We start from the raw sequence: 22,823 nt of genomic DNA, 5'->3' as shown, positions 1-22,823 counted from the left end.
TTTTGACTTATCTCTATTATGAGTATTTTGATTTATTTTAATTTGTTTCATATATATATATATATATATATATATCACAAAATATATATATAGAGAGAGAATAAACATATATTTATTATTAAAAACACACATATATGCATATTATATTAATTTTATTATATTATACATCTTTATATATAAGTTTTATGGTTGGAGGATTTGATTATTTCTTATTAGTATTATATATCTAATTAGCTTATTTATCATTTGAAATAAAAATTTCTTCAGTACATGTACTTGATTTCATCAGTTTTTACCAATTATAGTCTAAATGTTACTGCATGTCTCCCCTGTCTTATTTATAAAAAAACAGGTGATAATATGATATCTCTTGTTCTGTTCATAAGAATTAAGTGATGTGTAATGCATTTTACACTATCACTTATTTCTTATAAATAGGACTAGAAATAGTATTATTTATTGTATTTTATTATTATTTTTCATTGAAAAGTTTTCTATATGCATAGTACAAGTATAAAAATCGCATGATGCAATGGTCACTTACCCTAGTGGGTAATATATTTCTTTATCATTAAAATAATGTAGGGGAAATGGTACGTGAAAAAACACCTATGATTAGAGTGAATGTATGCTGTTTTAATTATATTCTAGTACAAAGAAGATTCTGAATATATATTACAATAGCCTTCTTGTTACTGAAAGACAGTTGCGTACTAAGACACCAACGAGCTTTGTTGATCCCGTTGGCAAAAAATGTTTGTAATACCCGCCTAAGTTTAATCATTAATATTATGAGCGACATGGCCTAGAACAATTTAAGAGTTGTTTTTTGACAGAAAGAACAATTTAAGAGTTATGACAACACTTCTACAGCTTGTCGTGAGAATCAAAACAAGGTCCTACAAATTAAATTCATATAAGGTACCACCACTAACCCTTGATCTAATAATTATTCTATGCATATATATAGCTTCATCTATTAGTCTTAAAAACACTCAATCCATTATTCACTCAAACAAAACAAAACAATAAAAAAAAAGTGGAAAAAATGTCTGGCGTGCCATTACCCTCAAACCTTCTGCCTGGTGATGGAAGCCCTGAATGGTTTAGCAGAGCAGACAATGCATGGCAGCTAATAGCTGCAACCCTAGTTGGTCTCCAAAGTGTTCCAGGGCTCATAATCTTGTACGGTGGAGCAGTGAAGAAGAAATGGGCAGTGAACTCAGCATTCATGTCACTCTATGCTTTTGCATGTGTGTTTTTCTGTTGGGTTGTGTGGGGATACAGAATGTCTTTTGGTGATGAGCTTCTTCCTTTCTGGGGAAAGCCTGCTATGTCACTTGAACATGCTTACCTTTTCAAGAGGGCCTTTTTGGGGGCATTCCCAAATGCCACAATGGTGTATTTCCAGTGTGTCTTTGCTGCCATCACTTTGATTCTCATTGCTGGGGCTGTGTTGGGGCGCATGAACTTCTATGCTTGGATGTTGTTTGTGCCTTTGTGGCTCACTTTCTCATACACCTTCACAGCTTTCAGCATATGGAGTTCTAGTGGGTTTTTGACCAAAATGGGGATAATAGACTACTCAGGTGGATATGTGATCCATTTGTCTTCCGGGGTTGCAGGATTCACGGCTGCATATTGGGTAAGCAATAAGATTTTTGTATGCTTTGATTAATTCGTCCAATATATTTTTAGGCTAGGCTTAATTAATTCCTTTTACTATGATTAATATTTAGTTTATTGTGTCTTTTCTTTGTCACAATCTTCACCTATTTAACCTTTTGTTTGTTCTTAGAATGCATGTACAACACAAATAAAGTTAAAACCAAAGTTGGAAACACTAACGTTGCAAAACACTCCATTGAGACTCAAAGTTTTTCTCTATTTTTTTTCCTTAGGTCATATCACTTAACATATTTACACTACTTCTATATATATTTTCTATTTGTTTCTCTCTCTCTGAGTGTTTATTACTAGCATATGGATGTTCAAGAATCACTTTTCTTGAAAAATAATTGCACATTCTTTCACTTAATTTTTCTTCTATCTCACTTTCATCCCATTTTTCTTCTTGATTATCTTTTCATCACTTGCTACATTCATCACTTTTCTCTCTCTGTTTTTTTTTTCTTACTATATATTTTTTCCCTCCATCTCAAAATAGGGGTAGTCATCATTTACAATTTTTCAAAATAAAATTCATGGACACCCATCACTAGATGATATCTAGAGAGAGAAAGAGAAAAAATATATGGTGTGTACAATATTATACATAAGTGTCTATATATGATGACTCTAAGCATGCACCAAGCAATCAAAGTAACATAGAAAAAGAATAACGATGAGTGCATACACATGTAAATGATTTGACAGGTTGGGCCACGGCTAAACAAGGACAGGGAAAGGTTCCCTCCAAACAACATTCTTCTGATGCTGGCAGGGGCAGGGCTGCTGTGGATGGGGTGGACGGGCTTCAACGGAGGAGATCCATACACAGTAAACTCGGATGCTTCCCTTGCCGTCCTCAACACCCATGCTTGCACTGCTACCAGCTTGCTCACTTGGGTCATCCTTGATGTCCTCTTTTTCCGAAAGCCTTCTGTCATTGGAGCTGTTCAAGGCATGATCACTGGCTTGGTTTGCATAACCCCTGCTGCAGGTTTCTAAACTTCAATCTCCATATTTATTTATATAATTTTTTTGAGTAAATTATACCGATATTCTTTGAAATTAATTTGTCAAATTTTCTCAATATCCCTTCTTTTTCAACTCTTACAATAATCTCTTAATTGTTTGAAAAATATTACACTAATATCTTATATATGTTAAGGTTAATTTATTAGTTTTTATTAATGAGAGGATTTAAACCTACCATCTCTCTCCTCTTTCTTCCTAAACCACTACTATATTAATCTTATATTTATTATTAAATGATCTCCTTGAAAACATTGAACCATGTACTCTTATAAGAGAGATTGTTATAAACGTTTTAAAAAACCAGTAGGATGGCATGCAACCTCAAGAAATCGCAAAGGTGTCAGTGTAACTTACTTTCTTTTTTTTGGGTGTACTATAGTGAGTAGGAACTAATTAGAATGTTTCATGGTATAATTGTTCCTTCCTTGTCTTGTTCAGGTGTTGTGGAGGGATGGGCAGCACTTATAATGGGAGTGTTATCTGGCTCAATTCCATGGTTCACCATGATGGTGGTCCATAAGAGATCAAAGCTACTGCAGAAGGTTGATGATACAATGGCAGTGTTCCACACTCATGCCATTGCAGGAACCCTAGGAGGACTCCTCACTGGACTCTTTGCTGATCCAAGACTTAACAAATTGTTCTATGGAACTGATGGTCAATACGTTGGTTTCTTTTATGGTTTAGGTTCGAAGAAGGTCAGTACCGGGTTCAGGCAAATGGGGGTCCAAATCCTTGGGATTATCTTTGTTATCTTTGTCAATGTTATCAGCACAAGTTTGATTTGCCTCTTCATTAGAATTTTTGTTCCGTTGAGAATGTCTGAAGAGGATATGGAGATAGGTGATGAGGCTGCTCATGGGGAAGAAGCTTATGCAATCTGGGGTCAGGGTGATAAGCTTGAAAACTCAAGTTCTAAGTATGGAAGTTCATTATATGATGATGTTGAAGCTGGTGGCCCCAAGAAGAAGCGTGGCGGCACGGTTGAGATGATGTCGAACTAAATATATAGTATGATATGTCGTTGTATTGGTCTTGGTCTTGTTTTCAGAAACATATATTAATGTGAAATAAAAGGTCGTGAATGTCTCATTGTTCTTTGGGTCCTAGGATACATCTACTTTGTTTATTTTACTTTCCCTATGTTCATTCTTCAGAACAAATGAATAAGATCACTAACGGAAATTTCGATTGTATATATTATTGTTTGTGGACCATGTTACTAGTAGTACGATTGATGTTAGTTCTCAGGTATGGCTAATTCATGCATACGTAATATTTATATTATGTTTCCTTAAGCTGATACTTCTTTCTATGACATCTTTTTTATCTGCTCACAAGGTCGTGGTTACGCTAGTGGACTTGTAAGTCAATATATATAAGATTCTAAACATTTGTATCTTGATAAAAATAAAATAAAATATTAGTATATGTTGATTTTGATTTTCGAATACAATTAATTGTGTCAATAACTAATTACTAATTGAAGAGTTTCCCAATTTACTTGACGAAGAAATCTTGTTTCTCGTAGTGAAATCCCAATCTACTAAAGAGCTTTTGGTAGCCGTGTCACCGAAATAAGTTATGTTATGCTACTCGATCGATCCTAAGTGAAATACATAAAAGAATTTATGCCAATCTTCGTATATATATCAAGAGTTTATGCCAACCCTTGTCATCATAAGTGGTTGTCCAGGATGTGGAGAGAAAAATATGAACATAGAGGAGTCAGCCCACATGCAAACCCTAATCCACTGCATGGCAATCATGTTATTTCCATTACAAAAGATCTATATATGGGGAATGGAAAGCACAATAATAAGGTTTTAAATATCAACCATGCATATATATAGCAACTCTCCATCTATAACATTTATTTTTCTCTCACGCTCTTTGCAAAACATTCACCCCATCATCTCATGGATTCGGTTCCTTTTAGCGATGAAAATGAGTAATGAACTTGGTGGGTGCTTACAACCACACTCATCATGCACTGAACAAAGACAGCTAGCACATACCAGGGTCAGTCTTGACATTTTGGTGCCCACGACAAATTGAGAACTTTATACCCTCATAAATTTTTGAAATTCATCGTTCTTACATTTTTTGTTGCAAAATTATTAATGATTTGTTCAGAATCAAGTTTTTATTTTTAAAAAAATCGTTGCAATATAAACAAAAGTATGATTATTTAATTTACCTACTTATATACAAGATTTCAAATACAAATTTAACAATTTCAAATTTGATAAATTTGTTTCAGTATAAGAAATAGTAAAAACAAAAGTTAACACTATTTTGTAAGTTGTACATGTATTATGAAAATAATTAAATGTCTTTATATAACTTAATATCCACGTCTTGGTTCTCACTGTCATCTAACGAAAAAGCCCCTTTTGACAACAAAGAGACAGAAAGTGGCACAGATTAGAGAGAATTGAACGAGATATAGATATTGATAGAATAACATTGAGAAGGCACAACTGGAAGTTACACAATGCGACTATTCTACATAACTGTGTAACATTTTATGCTGTGTTCTCTTTTTCACATGTACATAACACAAGATAGCATATATACACGCTCATTTTAATATCTATATCAAACATCATTAACACGCTCATTTTCACACCATCACAACATCATCTCACACTACCTAGGGATGCAGCTCACAGCATAATCTTCTCACACACATTTGACTCATTTTGTACTCAGTCAAGACAAAAACAACAGCCACTCACCAATATTGTTTTGTCCACTCTCTTTCACCACATAAAATTAGGCTTCAAAGATGTCATACAACAGAGTCTCTCCTTCACAAAAGGGATCACCGCTGATTGAATCCTCTCCTCTCTACATAATAAATAGACACACTCTTCATACACTGAAAAAAACCAAGAGTACACTCAGGCACTCTCACAAGTCACAACACTCCATCTTTTCTATACATCATTGTTATGTTATTTATGCATCTTTTGATCACTTATACATTGTTCAACTTTTGTATTCTTATTCAATGAGACTTTTTCTTACATTTGTTCTAGGACCTCTCATTTTCTTTCTCACTGAATACACACATCTCTTGCAAATTTTATATCATGTTTTCTGTATTTTTTATATTGTCTAGTATTTAAGAATCAGAAAAATGTAAAACATAAAAACTTTAATATGAAGAGTACGTTTCATGCAATAAGAAACATCCGATAACAGTGCAGTGTAAAAGAGCTGAGTACTTCCATTTTGCATTTGGATTTGCATAGAGACATTTTGTTTATGATATTCCATGACGTTTTTCCTCATTCTGAAATTACCATTAAGTTTGTTTCTTGCCATGATCATTCTTTCTCTAGTTCCCACACTAGAGTTTGAAAAACAAATAAAAAGTACATTGAACTTTTTAAATCAATCAGAAGACATGCTAAAAGAAAACGACATAACATTGCTTAAAAAGTAACGAGCTTTTGCCTCGTGAGAAGCATTTAGAGTACTTTACTTCTTTATGAATCTACAAGGCGTTTGTTTTCAATCAACAAAGAAATATTTATTGATGGGAACCAAGGGTGCCAGCATGTTCATATTACAAACAGTTAAGTAAATTTTGTATCTACATCCTGATGGATACGGCTACGACTTCTCACCTTGACTCACAAATAGTCCCTATATTTTCCCTGAACCAGTTAACTTTCCCGGTGTGGAAATTTTGTTAAACTAAAATTTTTAATCTGTGTTACAAACTATAAAACAAAATTAAGGTTATTAACAAAATACTAAAAAATAAAAATCATTTTACTAATTCACTATTTGGCTTCTCAATTCGAAACTGATGGACTATTTTATTTTTCATAAGTGCAGACCAAATTATTACAAATTTCACTAGTAAGTAACCGTCCTATCCTTGTTGTACCCTTACCCTTCCCCCATCAGCAACAGAACCAAATAAATTTATGTGCAACACAGCAATATTTAGACCAGGTTGTTGGAGAAAGAGCTGGAAAACTTGGTCTAGTGAAGTACCACCAGGTGCTTTGCCAGGGAAGGGTATTAATGAACTCTCAATATTGATGAAGTCTTGAGAAATCAGGGACGTTGCCCACTGACTACTGAAGAGATTGGATTACGTACAGGGCGTGTTCAAAGCTATATACAACTAGTTCAATGTCTACTAGTGCAACTTGTCTCAAATCTCAATAGTCATGACTCATTTATAATATCTACTTGTTTAGAAATGGAACAAAGATGATCTCATTATGAATTTAAAAGCCACACGGAAATTTTCGAGGTATGAGTTATATAAAATAAGGGATTTGGTTGTAATAGACATGCAGAGAGCACATGTGAAGAAATAAATACAAGAATTAATTAACTGTTGCTCAATAAATTCAATGAAATGCTTGTACATATAACATTAATCTAATGGTTTTTATATACTTTACTTATTCATAACAAGACTATTTTTCGTATTACCACAAATTTCATTGAGACTATTTCACTATGCGAGGCTTCTCATATAGCGCTATTAATTGCTGCAGTTCCAGAAATGGTGGACTCAAAGAGTGAAGCAAACTTCAATAACTCTTGCTGCGGTTATATTCTTCGTGTTGCGTAAAAGGTCTTCAAACTCCAATATATAAGACTATTCCACTTTGTGAATGTTCAAGAAATGGTGGACTCAAGTTTGATTACGGTGATGATAGCTCACTTGCAAATATTTTGGAGAAATTAATCCTCAAAACATTCTCTTTAACCGTATAGATGTCGGAGATCTTGATTGTAGATTTTGATTGAAGATCTATGAGCTACGAGATATCGGAGAGCTTGCTTGATCTTCAAACTAAAATCCCCGAAAGCAACTCATTTAGAGTCATCCAACAAAATACAATGGTACAAGATCATGATGTAATTAATCAAGGAAATCATGGTCGTTGAAAGATTCATCGATCAGTGACATTCTGCTCAGGACTGGATCAACGCACAACATAGGTGTTGAGATGTTTGTTGGCTTTAGGATCTGGTGGAGGTGACTGCACAACAAGCTTGTATTGGAGATCATAAGAATTTAGTCAAAAACAAATAAAAATTGAAGGAATATGATCAATGGATGAAGAAGAAATTAAAATTGCTTCATTATGGAAGAGAGGACATGTTTGCAATAGCTATGACTACATTGGATTAGAGTAGAATGGCTAGGTTTTCTGTGTCCGGAGCTGTCAAGGCATACATGAATATAAAGAATTTGAGTCTCGTGATGGGTGAGGTCAAGGTGTGTCTAGAATTTTCTATTGGTCAATGCAAATAAAGTATATTATTTACTTTAATAATATTATTACATTTTTATTTGTAAAATATAATATATTTATTAAATTTATTACATATTTATTAATCATTCATGAATGTAATTAATGTAATATTTATTATATTTGATACATATTTATTAAACATAAAATTTATTTTAATGTAATATTATTGTAATTAATGTAATAGTTATAAAATATAGAGAAAACAGTTTTTATTCTTATCTAATATTATTTATTAATTTCTAAAATACAGAATACTATTAAATTTAATAATATTATTAAATTTATTTATTAAATTTAATACATGAATATCCATTAATCACTTGAATGTAATTAATGTCATATTCATTATGCTTATTAAATTTAATTAGTGTTTACTCTTGATAAATTAATTAATTTTATTTTACTTCGATTTATAATTATCAATGAAAAAAAATTATTGGAGAGAAAATGCAAAAAAATGTTATTTTATTAGAGATAAAAAACATTTTAAGTTTATTATCTATTGACCAATACAATTATAGTATAATATTAACTTTAATAATATTATTAAAATTTTATTTTTAAAATATAGTATATTAAATGTAATACTTATTCATTAGTCATTTGAATGTAATTAATGTAATATTCATTATATTCCACACATGTTTATTAAACAGAAAAATAAATTTTAATGCAATATTATTAATAATCTTAATTAATTTAATATTTATAAAATATAGAAAAAATTAATTTTCTGTCCTTACATAGTATTATTTGTTCACTTGTTTATTTATAAAACACAGTATATTATTAAATTTAATAATATTATTAAATTTATATTTTAAATATAATATATTTATTAAATTTAGTATATGTTCTTATTAATCATTTGAATTTTCATATGAATTTATTTATATGAAGAAATATTAATAAAATAATAATAAAAATAATATTTAATACCTATATATATTTTTTAAATTTCTATTTTTTAAAAATATTATTTTATAAATATATTTAACAAATAGAAAAATGTATCATTTATATAAATAAACAGATAAAGAGATTTTTTTTCTATTGGTCAATGCAAATAAAGTATATTATTTACTTTAATAATATTATTACATTTTTACTTGTAAAATATAATATATTTATTAAATTTATTACATATTTATTAATCATTCATGAATGTAATTAATGTAATATTGATTATATTTGATACATATTTATAAACATAAAATTTATTTTAATGTAATATTATTGTAATTAATGTAATAGTTATAAAATATAGAGAAAACAGTTTTTATTCTTATCTAATATTATTTATTAATTTCTAAAATACAGAATACTATTAAATTTAATAATATTATTAAATTTATTTTTTAAATATATAATATATTTATTAAATTTAATACATGAATATCCATTAGTCACTTGAATGTAATTAATGTCATATTCATTATGCTTATTAAATTTAATTAGTGTTTACTCTTGATAAATTAATTAATTTTATTTTACTTCCGATTTATAATTATAAATGAAAAAAATTTATTGGAGAGAAAATGTAAAAAAATGTTATTTTATTAGAGATAGAAAAATTTTAAGTTTATTATCTATTGACCAATACAATTATAGTATAATAATAACTTTAATAATATTATTAAAATTTTATTTTTAAAATATAGTATATTAAATGTAATACATATTCATTAGTCATTTGAATGTAATTAATGTAATATTCATTATATTCCACACATGTTTATTAAACAGAAAAATAAATTTTAATGCAATATTATTAATAATCTTAATTAATTTAATATTTATAAAATATAGAAAAAATTAATTTTCTGTCCTTACATAGTATTATTTGTTCACTTGTTTATTTATAAAACACAGTATATTATTAAATTTAATAATATTATTAAATTTATATTTTAAATATAATATATTTATTAAATTTAGTATATGTTCTTATTAATCATTTGAATTTTCATATGAATTTATTTATATGAAGAAATATTAATAAAATAATAATAAAAATAATATTTAATACCTATATATATTTTTTAAATTTCTATTTTTTAAAAATATTATTTTATAAATATATTTAACAAATAGAAAAATGTATCATTTATATAAATAAACAGATAAAGAGATTTTTTTTCTATTGGTCAATGCAAATAAAGTATATTATTTACTTTAATAATATTATTACATTTTTACTTGTAAAATATAATATATTTATTAAATTTATTACATATTTATTAATCATTCATGAATGTAATTAATGTAATATTGATTATATTTGATACATATTTATAAACATAAAATTTATTTTAATGTAATATTATTGTAATTAATGTAATAGTTATAAAATATAGAGAAAACAGTTTTTATTCTTATCTAATATTATTTATTAATTTCTAAAATACAGAATACTATTAAATTTAATAATATTATTAAATTTATTTTTTAAATATATAATATATTTATTAAATTTAATACATGAATATCCATTAGTCACTTGAATGTAATTAATGTCATATTCATTATGCTTATTAAATTTAATTAGTGTTTACTCTTGATAAATTAATTAATTTTATTTTACTTCCGATTTATAATTATAAATGAAAAAAATTTATTGGAGAGAAAATGTAAAAAAATGTTATTTTATTAGAGATAGAAAAATTTTAAGTTTATTATCTATTGACCAATACAATTATAGTATAATAATAACTTTAATAATATTATTAAAATTTTATTTTTAAAATATAGTATATTAAATGTAATACATATTCATTAGTCATTTGAATGTAATTAATGTAATATTCATTATATTCCACACATGTTTATTAAACAGAAAAATAAATTTTAATGCAATATTATTAATAATCTTAATTAATTTAATATTTATAAAATATAGAAAAAATTAATTGTCTGTCCTTATATAGTATTATTTGTTCACTTGTTTATTTATAAAACACAGTATATTATTAAATTTAATAATATTATTATATTTATATTTTAAATATAATATATTTATTAAATTTAGTATATGTTCTTATTAATCATTTGACTTTTCATATGAATTTATTTATATGAATAAATATTAATAAAATAATAATAAAAATAATATTTAATACCTATATATATTTTTTAAATTTCTATTTTTTAAAAATATTATTTTATAAATATATTTGACAAATAGAAAAATGTATCATTTATATAAATAAACAGATAAAGAGATTTTTTTTCTATTGGTCAATGCAAATAAAGTATATTATTTACTTTAATAATATTATTACATTTTTATTTGTAAAATATAATATATTTATTAAATTTATTACATATTTATTAATCATTCATGAATGTAATTAATGTAATATTTATTATATTTGATACATATTTATTAAACATAAAATTTATTTTAATGTAATATTATTGTAATTAATGTAATAGTTATAAAATATAGAGAAAACAGTTTTTATTCTTATCTAATATTATTTATTAATTTCTAAAATACAGAATACTATTAAATTTAATAATATTATTAAATTTATTTTTTAAATATATAATATATTTATTAAATTTAATACATGAATATCCATTAATCACTTGAATGTAATTAATGTCATATTCATTATGCTTATTAAATTTAATTAGTGTTTACTCTTGATAAATTAATTAATTTTATTTTACTTCCGATTTATAATTCAAATGAAAAAAATTTATTGGAGAGAAAATGCAAAAAAATGTTATTTTATTAGAGATAAAAAACATTTTAAGTTTATTATCTATTGACCAATACAATTATAGTATAATATTAACTTTAATAATATTATTAAAATTTTATTTTTAAAATATAGTATATTAAATGTAATACATATTCATTATTCATTTGAATGTAATTAATGTAATATTCATTATATTCCACACATGTTTATTAAACAGAAAAATAAATTATAATTCAATATTATTAATAATCTTAATTAATTTAATATTTATAAAATATAGAAAAATAATAATTTTCTGTCCTTATATAGTATTATTTGTTCACTTATTTATTTATAAAACACAGTATATTATTAAATTTAATAATATTATTAAATTTATATATTAAATATAATATATTTATTAAATTTAGTATATGTTCTTATTAATCATTTGACTTTTCAAATGAATTTATTTATATGAATAAATATTAATAAAATAATATTTAATACCTATATATATTTTTTAAATTTCTATTTTTTAAAAATATTATTTTATAAATATATTTAACAAATAGAAAAATGTATCATTTATACAAATAAACAGATAAAGAGATTTTTTTCTTAAAAAATTATGGTAAGAATATAAAATTTTAGATATTTATTAAACATGTGACTTTTTTTTATATGAATTTGTGAATATAAAAAATTCAATATATTACTTTTTATATATGTATGTATGCATGGATGCATATTTACATTGGTAATTCTATTATTTTTTGTTGTCTATTAAAATATTTTGAAAACTATATTCTAAAATAGATAAGTTCAAATTATATTAATATAATAGTTGATATGTTTATTAAACTTTTAACTTTTAATTTTAATTTATTTACATTCTAGAAATATTATTAAATAAAAATTGACTAGTATATATCCTGATAAAAAAATGACTTTTAGAATTTAGGATGAAATATATTTTTTCATTAAAAAAATTAATAATTTTTAATTATATAATAATAGATAATAAAAAATTTAATAGTGACATTTCAATAAGATTTCTTTTTACATATATGACATTTTTTTTCATTTTATTTTGCTAGTTATGGTGTTTTTTATAAGTGAAAGTTGTGTCATAAATAGGTTAATTCCTCAATCCCCTTGAAAAAATTACACACATATACAAAAATTTCTATATTAAAGGATCACCCCTAAAAGAAAAAGAAAATATTCTAAAAAAAATGTACACACAAGATGTATATGCGGTTGAAGGATCTTGCATCTCATAGTCTAAGTTTTTATTTTGATGTTTTACATTTCAAAACACATTTTATAGGTGTGACATTATATTGATTGTTTAGAGAGACATGTGTATTCTTAGATTAATTAGTTTTATATCTTCTACATGTTTTAATCACTCATGATTACTAAGTGTTTGATTCATAAGAGTTTGGAAGCTAAGCAAGTTTTCCAAGTTTAATCAACTACCAGGATGTTTAATCAATTGCAAGATGAAAAGGCTAGCACACAAGAACCATCTTTCTATTGAGATTAATTTAGCCAAGAAGTATCAAATTAATCATTTACCTAATATAGTAATCGATTACCAAGCTTGCTTCGAGCCAAAGATAGGCTCTGTGTAACACAATAATTGATTAATGTTGGGTTGGTCGGCAAGTGTACCGATTCGCACAAGTAATATAAAACGGTAAGACCGAGTATCGTATCCTCAGGAAATTTGTTTCACCTAAACCATGTACATTCAATATGCAAACACTTATATGGATTAAAACAAGGAAAATAGTGAGTTTTGTACTAGAAAATCTATTTGAACATAAACAAAATATCTAAAGCTATAAAAAGTGAAAACTATCAAGTTAAGAGCGTTGGGGCGTTCTACTGAATTTCTCTTAAAGTTTAAAATGTATTTTTCCCTATTTAATGTTATTCTATTGTTCTTATGCTGAGAAACTACTCAAATCATGATTCCTCACATAAATGAGCCTAACTCTCTTTAGACTTTGTCTTTGATCCCTCAACAAACTTATTCTAAAAGAGTTGCATTAAGCCTACAACATAATATGAATTAGACCACTACACTCCATTCCTAGACATACAGATTTCTAGCTTGCTCTATCAAGTTCTAAGATTTTAAAGCATTTTCCAATTCTAAAAAGCCTAACTACACATACAAATGGGTGATAAAGCCACAAACATGTAAAATAAGCATAGATAGAAGCAATGAACACAAAAAAATAATATTAAATAGATAGTGAGAATATTACATTAAGATTGTTCAGTAGAACTCCCCAACAAAGAAGCTTAGCCTTCCATTACAAGCAAAAACTCAAAACTACAAGAAAAAAGCTATTTTTGGTGAAAGAACTTAGTAGAAGATGATGAAGGATGTCCCCTCCAACCTCTAAACCCTAACTCTCTCTATTTTCCTGGACTAAGCTCTCTCTGTTGCTCCAAACTCGTCTCTCTACTGCTTCTCCATTTCCGCCAACTTCGGTATTTTAAAGGCTCTTGGACCTTTTAGCTTCCGAAGGCTCGCTTAGCGAGAGTGGGCGCACTGAGCGCGAGAAGAGACAACGTCCTCGCTAGATGGGCTGGCTGGGCACTGGGTGAGCACATCTCTGGCTTATCCTCTTCTAGGGTTTTCCATCCACTAAGCGAGTTGGATGCCTCGCTAAGCGGATGCCGCTCGCTGAGCGGATCTGCCTCGCTAAGCGAGTCATCAGCTGTTTGAACCTTCTCTTTCTTTGGCCTGAAACTGAGTTGGATTCAACATTAAGTCATAAAAATAGAGTTTCTACTCTATATAATCACACAATAAAGAAAAATATGTACAATTCCTACAAAAAAACCCATAAATTGGAGGTATAGCACTATTTCTTTGCAAATATTCAATACTAAACTAATTCATGAATAGCAACTAACAATTACCACTTATTATAATCAATTATGTTGCTTCTAAAAGACTTCAATTGCTCTTTGAAAGATGAATTAATCAATTACTAGATATAGTAATCGATTCCACTGGCTCACAGAAACAATCGAAACTCTGTGCTACTTGACATAATCGATTACCACATGATGTAATTGATTACCATAATTCTAGAAATGCATAACAAATATATTTTGATCAAAATAATTGATTACATGTTTTGGTAATCAATTAAAGTTGTTTTCTTAGTTAAATTTATAAATATCCACACTTGTTCTATCTCCTTTGTGACTCTTTTGCAAAGCCTCTTTTAAAAACATTTTCTAATAGTCAACTAAAGACGTTCTTCTACATTTCTCTCAAGAGATCAACATATCAAGGATCTTTGAATCTCCATCATGGGTTGATCATTGATAAAGCTTGAAGAAATTTTGATCTGCACATCAAAGGTGTATTCATTCCAATTCTCACTTCTCTCTAGGAAATATCTCAAATAATCAAGACCATTAATCTATAAATAAAAAATAATAATATTTTAGTTTGATCATTCTCATTTTTATGTAAGATAATTATTCTCTTATGATATATTCTCATAAAGATGGTGGTGAGCATGTGATGATGATCAGGATGGTAATAATATGTTTGAGATATTATAGGATATGATAAATATTCTATGCAATAAATATTGGATTGTCTATTTTGTGAATCTTGTAGAAATTTTATAATTAAATGATATTTTAATTTGAATTTAAAATATTTTTAATCTATACTTTTAATTTTGAATTTTGATCAAACAGTTTAAATTGTCATTCTCATTCTTCACATAAGATGATCATCTTATGTTTATATATATATATATATATATATATATATATATATAAAAGTAAAAAGTCTTAGAGAAGATCCTTTGTATAGGTGAAAATTTTTTAGATTTTTTTTTATGATTATAAATTAATTATTATCAAGTAATTACAATAAGTATGTGAAATTTTGAATAATTACATTAAATTGTTATCAATTTGATTTGAAATTTTGAACAATTAAATTTATTATAACTGGATTAATTTTAAAATTGTTAGATACATGATAAGAAAATAATTATTGTAAAAAGAAAATTAAAAATGAAAGTGAATTAAAAAATTTAAACAATTATAATAAGAATTTATTAGAACAACGAGTTTCTTATTCTTAATGTTTTTTTAAATTTTAAAATAATATTTTGTTATTCATCATACAAACATGGTGATATGAAGAGAAAAAAAAACTAAACGGAGCAAAAATATAAATGCAACACATGCTGATGTATATCATGCCAAATGTTTAACATAATATAAAATGAAAGCATTGAATTTTTTTTTAACAAATTAAAAGAACTCTCAATTTAATTTAAAATAAATTTAAAATAATCAACAAAATTTTTGAAAAAAAATAAACGAATCATTATAACAATGAAATATGACCAAAAAAAGAATTATTATAATAAAAAAATTGGAAAAAAAATATTTTAAAATTTAACCAATTATGACTAAAAATTAATTAACATGAAAGCAAATAATATAAAGAAATCAAAATCCAGAGACATAAATTTAAATTTAAATTAAACGAACAAAGGATTTAAAAGATAAAAAATCAAAAAACAAATGAGAGAAAATTACAATAAGTAAAAGAAATAAATCAATATTAAAAAGTTGGGTAACACATTGAAAGTAAATTACTATAAATAAAAAAGTTACGAATTAAAATTAAATAAGTAAATTGTTTAAACGAAAACAAACAAATAGATACCAATTTTCATTGTCGTTATCATGGATTTAGATCAATTTAAGTTTAAATTAAGTCTTAGTGTTTTCTTATTTTTTTTAAGCACTTATAATTTTTATGAAGTCTGGATGTTGTTAACATTTGTAGTTAAGTAACATAAGTTATATTTTAATTTAATTAAGAATTTTTTATCGTCAAATATAGTGTATTATTTTTTTAAACTTGAATTATATTAATTGTTTGTAATCATTCATCTAAATTTTGTGTTATAATTTTTAATGTATATTTAATAAACTTAAATTAAAATAACAATTTTAGGATTTTTAAAATATAGTAATAAACTAATCGATCGCTCGGATCACTATACTAGTATTAATAAAAGTAAAGAAATCTTGGAGGAATCCTTACACATTTGAGCGGATTTTTTTTAAAATAATTTTTACTTTTTAGATAAAAAATTTAATTAAAAATTAAATATTATCAAGTTATTATGATAAATATTTGAAATTTTAAAAATTAAGTTAATTATTGTCAATATGTATATATAAAGATAATTCTATAATTTTAAATTAACTATAAACAATCTGCAATTTTTTTTGAAATTTTGAATAATTATATCAATTATTAAATATTATTATATAATTTTAAATTAACTATAAATAATTTATAAATATAAATATTTGAAATTTTGAATAATTAGATTAATTATTATACAAGAATAATTAAGACATGCATAATTAAAAATTCTGAATACGTTTTTTAAATTCTGATTTGAATAGTTATGTAATTGAATTATCTTTATATTTTGTTATATCTTTTAATTTATGTTTTTCATTTATTATGGGCTAATCACATTATTTACTAATTTTTAAAAGGTGTTATATATACCAATGCATTCCTTAGTATGCAAATTTAGGTATTTTGATTTTTTTTTCTCTAAACATATCTTTAACATATGGGACTTATTATTTATTTTTTGTTGTTTTATCATGCATTTAATTTTTTATTTAATAAGTATTAACACCTTTCAACTTTTTGAAGATACATGATCTTTTTTGTTTCACATGGTTATCTATAATTTCTTTATATAAATTTTATTCCATTTTTTGAATTATGAGTTATGTTATATATTGATTATCAAGTATTGAATGTTGTCTTATGTGAATAAAAATGTGGCGCAATATAGATAAATATGAGCATTCTATTAATATGTGTGACTGAGAAAGATAAGACAGTAAATAGCGAGACTAAAACCTTTGAACAACAGTACAGTGTAAAAAAATTAACAATATTGATGTAAAAAAATAATTAAGAAAAAAATTATTTAACTATGTAAATAAGGTTCATAGTATGTAACATATCATAATTAGAGAATATTGACATAAATAATAATAATAATAATAATAATAATAAAGAAAAAAATTTGAAAGCATTAAAAGAAATTATGATGAGAACCTGAGAGAAGATTGAGTAAGTAAAAGAAATCAACCAATACAAATAAATTTAAATTAAAAAAATGATTAAAAGTAAGAAAAATGAACCTTGATTAATTTAGCATTGAATAAGAAAATTAATAAAGTTTAATTAATAATTATTTTTATTAAGAATTAAATTCGATATCATCTAAACAATTCAACCTTAATTTTAACATATTGATCACTTATTCTTAATCATTTGGTTTATAATCATCAATTAAATAAAAATTAAGGAATTAATAATATATATTATAATTTATGAAAAAATAGAACATGTTAATATAATTTAATATTATTATTTAATCACAAACCATAGTATGTATAAAAAAGATTAGAATTTTAAAAAAAAACTTTATAAGACTTAGATTAATTATTTGTTATCATTACTTTAAATTTTATATTTTATAACTCTTAAACATACGTTAAAGTAACAACTTTATAATTTTAAAATATAATAGAAGGCTCGTGCATCGCACATATCAGCATATATATATATATATATATATATATATATATATATATATATATATATATATATATATATATATAAAAGTTACATTTTATTTTTTTTACTAAAAAATAAATCTTTTAACAATTTTTGAAATATTATGACTTTTTTTTATAAATTTTAATATCAATAACAGAATATCTCGTAGTTAAGTATATTATTCTAAAAAGAATTTTTTTTATGAAGGTCAGGGCTACAGCCCGATAAATATTTTTGGTATTAATTTTACAAATTAAATTGAAATATGGATTTGAAATTATTGATGAAAGAGAGAAATCTTAGAGTTAAAAATAAGACTTACATAAATTGATAAAAGAACTGTTTAGAAGAAGAAGAAAAAAAGGTAGCATTAGATAAATCAGTTAGCAAGGTTGTTATAGAGATATTAGATGAAGAAGTAACTGGGTAATTATAAAATTTGATAAAATTTTAGAAAAAATTGTAAGTTTAGATGCACATAGTGTGTGTGAGTTTTACCCTTTAAGGAGGAGAGAGAACTCAAATGAGAAAAGATGTTCGAGGGAAAGAGTTCGGAGAATGGAGCAATAATAACAGAGATAAACTTCTTGCAGAATTTGAAAATCAAATCTTTTTCTGTCATTCAAAACTCTTTATATAGATAGGTTTTGAAAATATATGAGAAAGGTCACTTTTTAATCTGGTATCTTCTATATCTTTTATTAGAGATTTCAAAATTAAATCTTTTTCTATTCTGTAAATCCCTATATATGAAGTGCTTTTAGTTGAGCTATACGATAAGTGGGTTGTCTTGAGGTGAGAGTAAGAGTTGTCCTGTGAAAATTAATTGAATTGTAGTTTTTGGTGGGAGTTGGATCGGTCATAGACATGGAAGAAGAGGGTAACAAGCTGAAGGGTGAAGAGGCATTTAGGAAAACAAGGGTGCCACCATGGACAGAACAAATAACAGTGAGATCAGTGGTAACAAGCTTTGTCCTAAGTGTAGTTTTCATCTTCATTGTGTGCAAACTAAACTTCACCACAGGGATCATACCATCCTTCAATGTAGCTGCAGGGTTGTTGGGGTTTGCAGTGATCAAGGCCTACACTACACTCCTCAACAATTGTGGCCTTCTCAAACAACCCTTCACTCGTCAAGAAAACACTGTCATACAATACAATTTTATGCATCTTAATAAAAATCTTTTTTCTTTTAGTTTAGTTCCTTAACCAGTGTCTATTTGTCTTAAAGATCTCACCTTAAATTTTAATTTGAGAAAGGCTAACAACATACTCTATTATTATTGGTTCAAATTTATAAACTTTAGTGAATCTACCTCTTATTTAATAACTTTGTATCTTGATTTTATAATTTTTAATAAAAATTTCGACCAATAAAAAAAAGTGTTAAAAGGAATGGGTTAGAAAGTGTATTGCTCCTCTTTCTATTTTCCCCAAGTTTTGATGAATACTAAGTTGTTGAGTTTCTGTTGTACATAGTATTCATATGTTTCATTTGTTACAAAAAATCCAATCTGTGTCTTGTGAATAGGTGGCATGGGAAGTTATCTACTTGGCATGAGCCCATACATTGCTTCTCAAGTTGATGGGGGGGGAACACACCAATCAATACAAAGACCATTTCACTTGGTTGGATGTTTGGTTTTCTCTTTTTTGTTAGCTTTGTGGGCCTCTTCCCCATTGTGCCTCTGAGAAAGGTTGGTAGAAACAAACTAGCTAGAACATAATTCTGTAACTGCACCTTCATTCATGTAAATTTGATTGCAGATTATTGAACTTAAAATTTCAATTGGCATGTCACAGGTGATGATTCTGAAATACAAACTATCATACCCGAGTGGAACTGCCACGGCTCTCCTCATCAATAGCTTACACACCAAAAGGAGCAAAGCTAGCAAAGTAAGTATTAATGCAATTTGCAGAAACAGATTGGAATAGTAATTCATTTACACCACAACAAAGTGTTTCTGTAAACTGGTGATAAACTTAACCTTATTATTCTTTTGTAAACAGAAAACAAATTGCTTTGCTCTTTAAAAGCTTTTGTGGCAGCTTTGCTTTTGGTTTTTTTCCAGTGGTTTTTCACTGCAGGAGATGATTGTGGGTTCATCACTTTTCCCACATTTGGTCTCCAAGCCTACAGTAAAAGGTATGCATATACATCTTACATCGAAATGCATCTTTTTTTCTGTTATTTAAGATTGTCATTTGATTGGAATATAACTAGAATAAGATTATTGAATTTTTCATTTGACAAAATATGAATTTACCATATGAATTTAATTAGAATATAAATGTCATAAATTGATGACTTTTGTTATAATTATATTAAAATTCATACTTAAGGTGATTTCTGATTGATAGCATGAAAATCTTTTCGCTAGCAGTAAAGAAACTTACTATCTATATTTCCCAAAACTCTTTGTCTCTCTGATTGTATAGTATTCAATTGATGAAGACAATAATCTGGCTAAAATATTTTTACAGGTTCTACTTTGATTTCTCATCTACCTATGTTGGAGTTGGAATGATTTGCCCATACTTAATAAATGCATCTTTGCTTCTTGGAGCTATATTTTCATGGGGTATTCTATGGCCATTGATTGAGCACAAGAAAGGAATCTGGTATAGCGCAGATCTACCTTCTGGCAGTCTAAGTGGCATCCAAGGATATAGGGTATGCACATCCACTTAGTGACATGCTATGTTCATAATTTAAACTAAAATTAGTTTACAATATTTCAAATTTTGGAGTACTAATTATAAGAATATCCATGAACAGGTCTTCATTGCAATTGCCATGATTCTTGGTGACGTTCTTTACCATTGGATCATCATGCTAATACGAGTTGCCTATAGTCTCACCACCCAATACCTAAAGAAAAGAGGGTCATCAACGGTAGACCCTGAAGATGCTGACCAAAACTCAAGTGAAGATTTTGATGCTCAACGTTGCACTGAGTATTTCTTGAAAGATGAGATTCCCTCTTGGGTTGCTATCATTGGCTACAGTGTTCTTGCAGTTATTTCCATCATAACTGTGTCGCGCATCTTTCCTCAACAGAAATGGTATCATGTACTAATCACTTACCTCATTGCTCCTATTCTGGCCTTTTGCAATGCCTATGGATGTGGCCTCACTGATGGGTCTTCGGCATCAAACTATGGCAAACTTGCAATCATTATATTCAGTTCATGGGTAGGCCTTGAGCATGGAGGCATCATTGCTGGCCTTGCATCATGTGGTGTCATGATGGGCATTGTATCCACAGCTTCTGATTTGATGCAAGACTTCAAAACCGGGTATCTCACTCTTGGATCTCCCAGGTCCATGTTTGTGAGCCAAGTTTTAGGCACAGCCACCGGTTGTCTTGTTTCACATTTGATGTTTTGGTTCTTCCACAAGGCTTACACACTTGGTGACCCAAACATTGTCTTGAACTAGCTATCATTTTCTTTTTCTTGGCTGTGTGTATTAACATAGTGCGCGATTTGTTGGAACGTTATGAGACCAAGTATAGGTTACATAGGTTTGTTCCAAACCCCATGGCCTTGACCATCCCATTCTATCTTGGTGGGTACTTTTCTATTGACATGTGCATTGGGAGCTTGATTCTGTTTTTATGGGAGAAAAAGAAAAAACAGAAAGCAAAAGATTATGGTCCTGCTTTAGCATCTGGACTTATCTGTGGTGATTCATTGTGGAGTGTTCCTGCTGCTATACTGTCTCTTGCTGGACCCAATCCACCAATTTGCATGAAGTTCTTGTCTAGAGCTATGAATAAGAAGGTTGACACCTTCTTGAGTGGTGGTCATTGAATCTGCTTTCATGGAAGATGATGTTCGTTTGAAGTTCAAATATTGTGTGTTTTAACTTTTGTTATACAATTTAAGGAGTAGTCTTGAGTTTTGAAAACTTTATGGTCTATAGTAATTTTATTCCACTGAGAAAATTTCATCTGCAGAAGATGTTTCTGGTCTATATCCCCCAAAATATTAATATTATGTATAATTAAATTATAAAATTAAAATTTTATAACAACAATTAAAATATATATTACAATATATATTTCTAAATAAATAATATAAATACGTAAGTATTCTATAATTTTATATGAAATATTATCTATTAAGTTAAGAATTTGTATTATCATATAAGATTATTTTTATAAAAAAATGTTAGAAACATACTCTCAAATACATTTTTTTAACATATATTTTATTATTGGTTCAAATTTATTAAAAACTATAAAATTTCAAATAAAATTTATTAAGTAAAGTGTAAGATCAATATAATTTTTTTTTCCAACAAAGTCTAACCAATAAGAGAAAATATATTATAAAGAATGGATTAGAAAGATTATCACTGGTATTTCTCTTATATAAAAAGTTATATATATATATATATATATATATATATATATATAATATTAAAATTTGGATTAAACTAGATTTGAAATATAAGTC

General features: G+C 26.6%; 1 protein-coding gene and 1 pseudogene across 1 annotated transcript; both read left to right on the top strand.

The window, feature by feature from the left end:
- The first annotated feature begins 1,010 nt into the window (after positions 1-1,010).
- Positions 1,011-3,898, top strand: LOC114367597 (ammonium transporter 3 member 1-like). The gene is made up of 3 exons (XM_028324787.1): positions 1,011-1,645; positions 2,377-2,662; positions 3,139-3,898. Exons 1-3 carry the CDS (start codon positions 1,049-1,051, stop codon positions 3,702-3,704), a joined length of 1,449 nt encoding a protein of 482 aa, XP_028180588.1. The 5' UTR covers positions 1,011-1,048; the 3' UTR covers positions 3,705-3,898.
- Positions 3,899-19,223: 15,325 nt separating this feature from the next.
- Positions 19,224-22,203, top strand: LOC114368570 (annotated as a pseudogene).
- Positions 22,204-22,823: the final 620 nt, after the last annotated feature.

This window comes from Glycine soja, chromosome 9, assembly GCF_004193775.1.
Source record: "Glycine soja cultivar W05 chromosome 9, ASM419377v2, whole genome shotgun sequence".
NCBI lineage: Eukaryota > Viridiplantae > Streptophyta > Magnoliopsida > Fabales > Fabaceae > Glycine > Glycine soja.
Note: the sequence above shows the minus strand (reverse complement) of the source record. Positions and strands in the feature narration are given on the sequence as shown.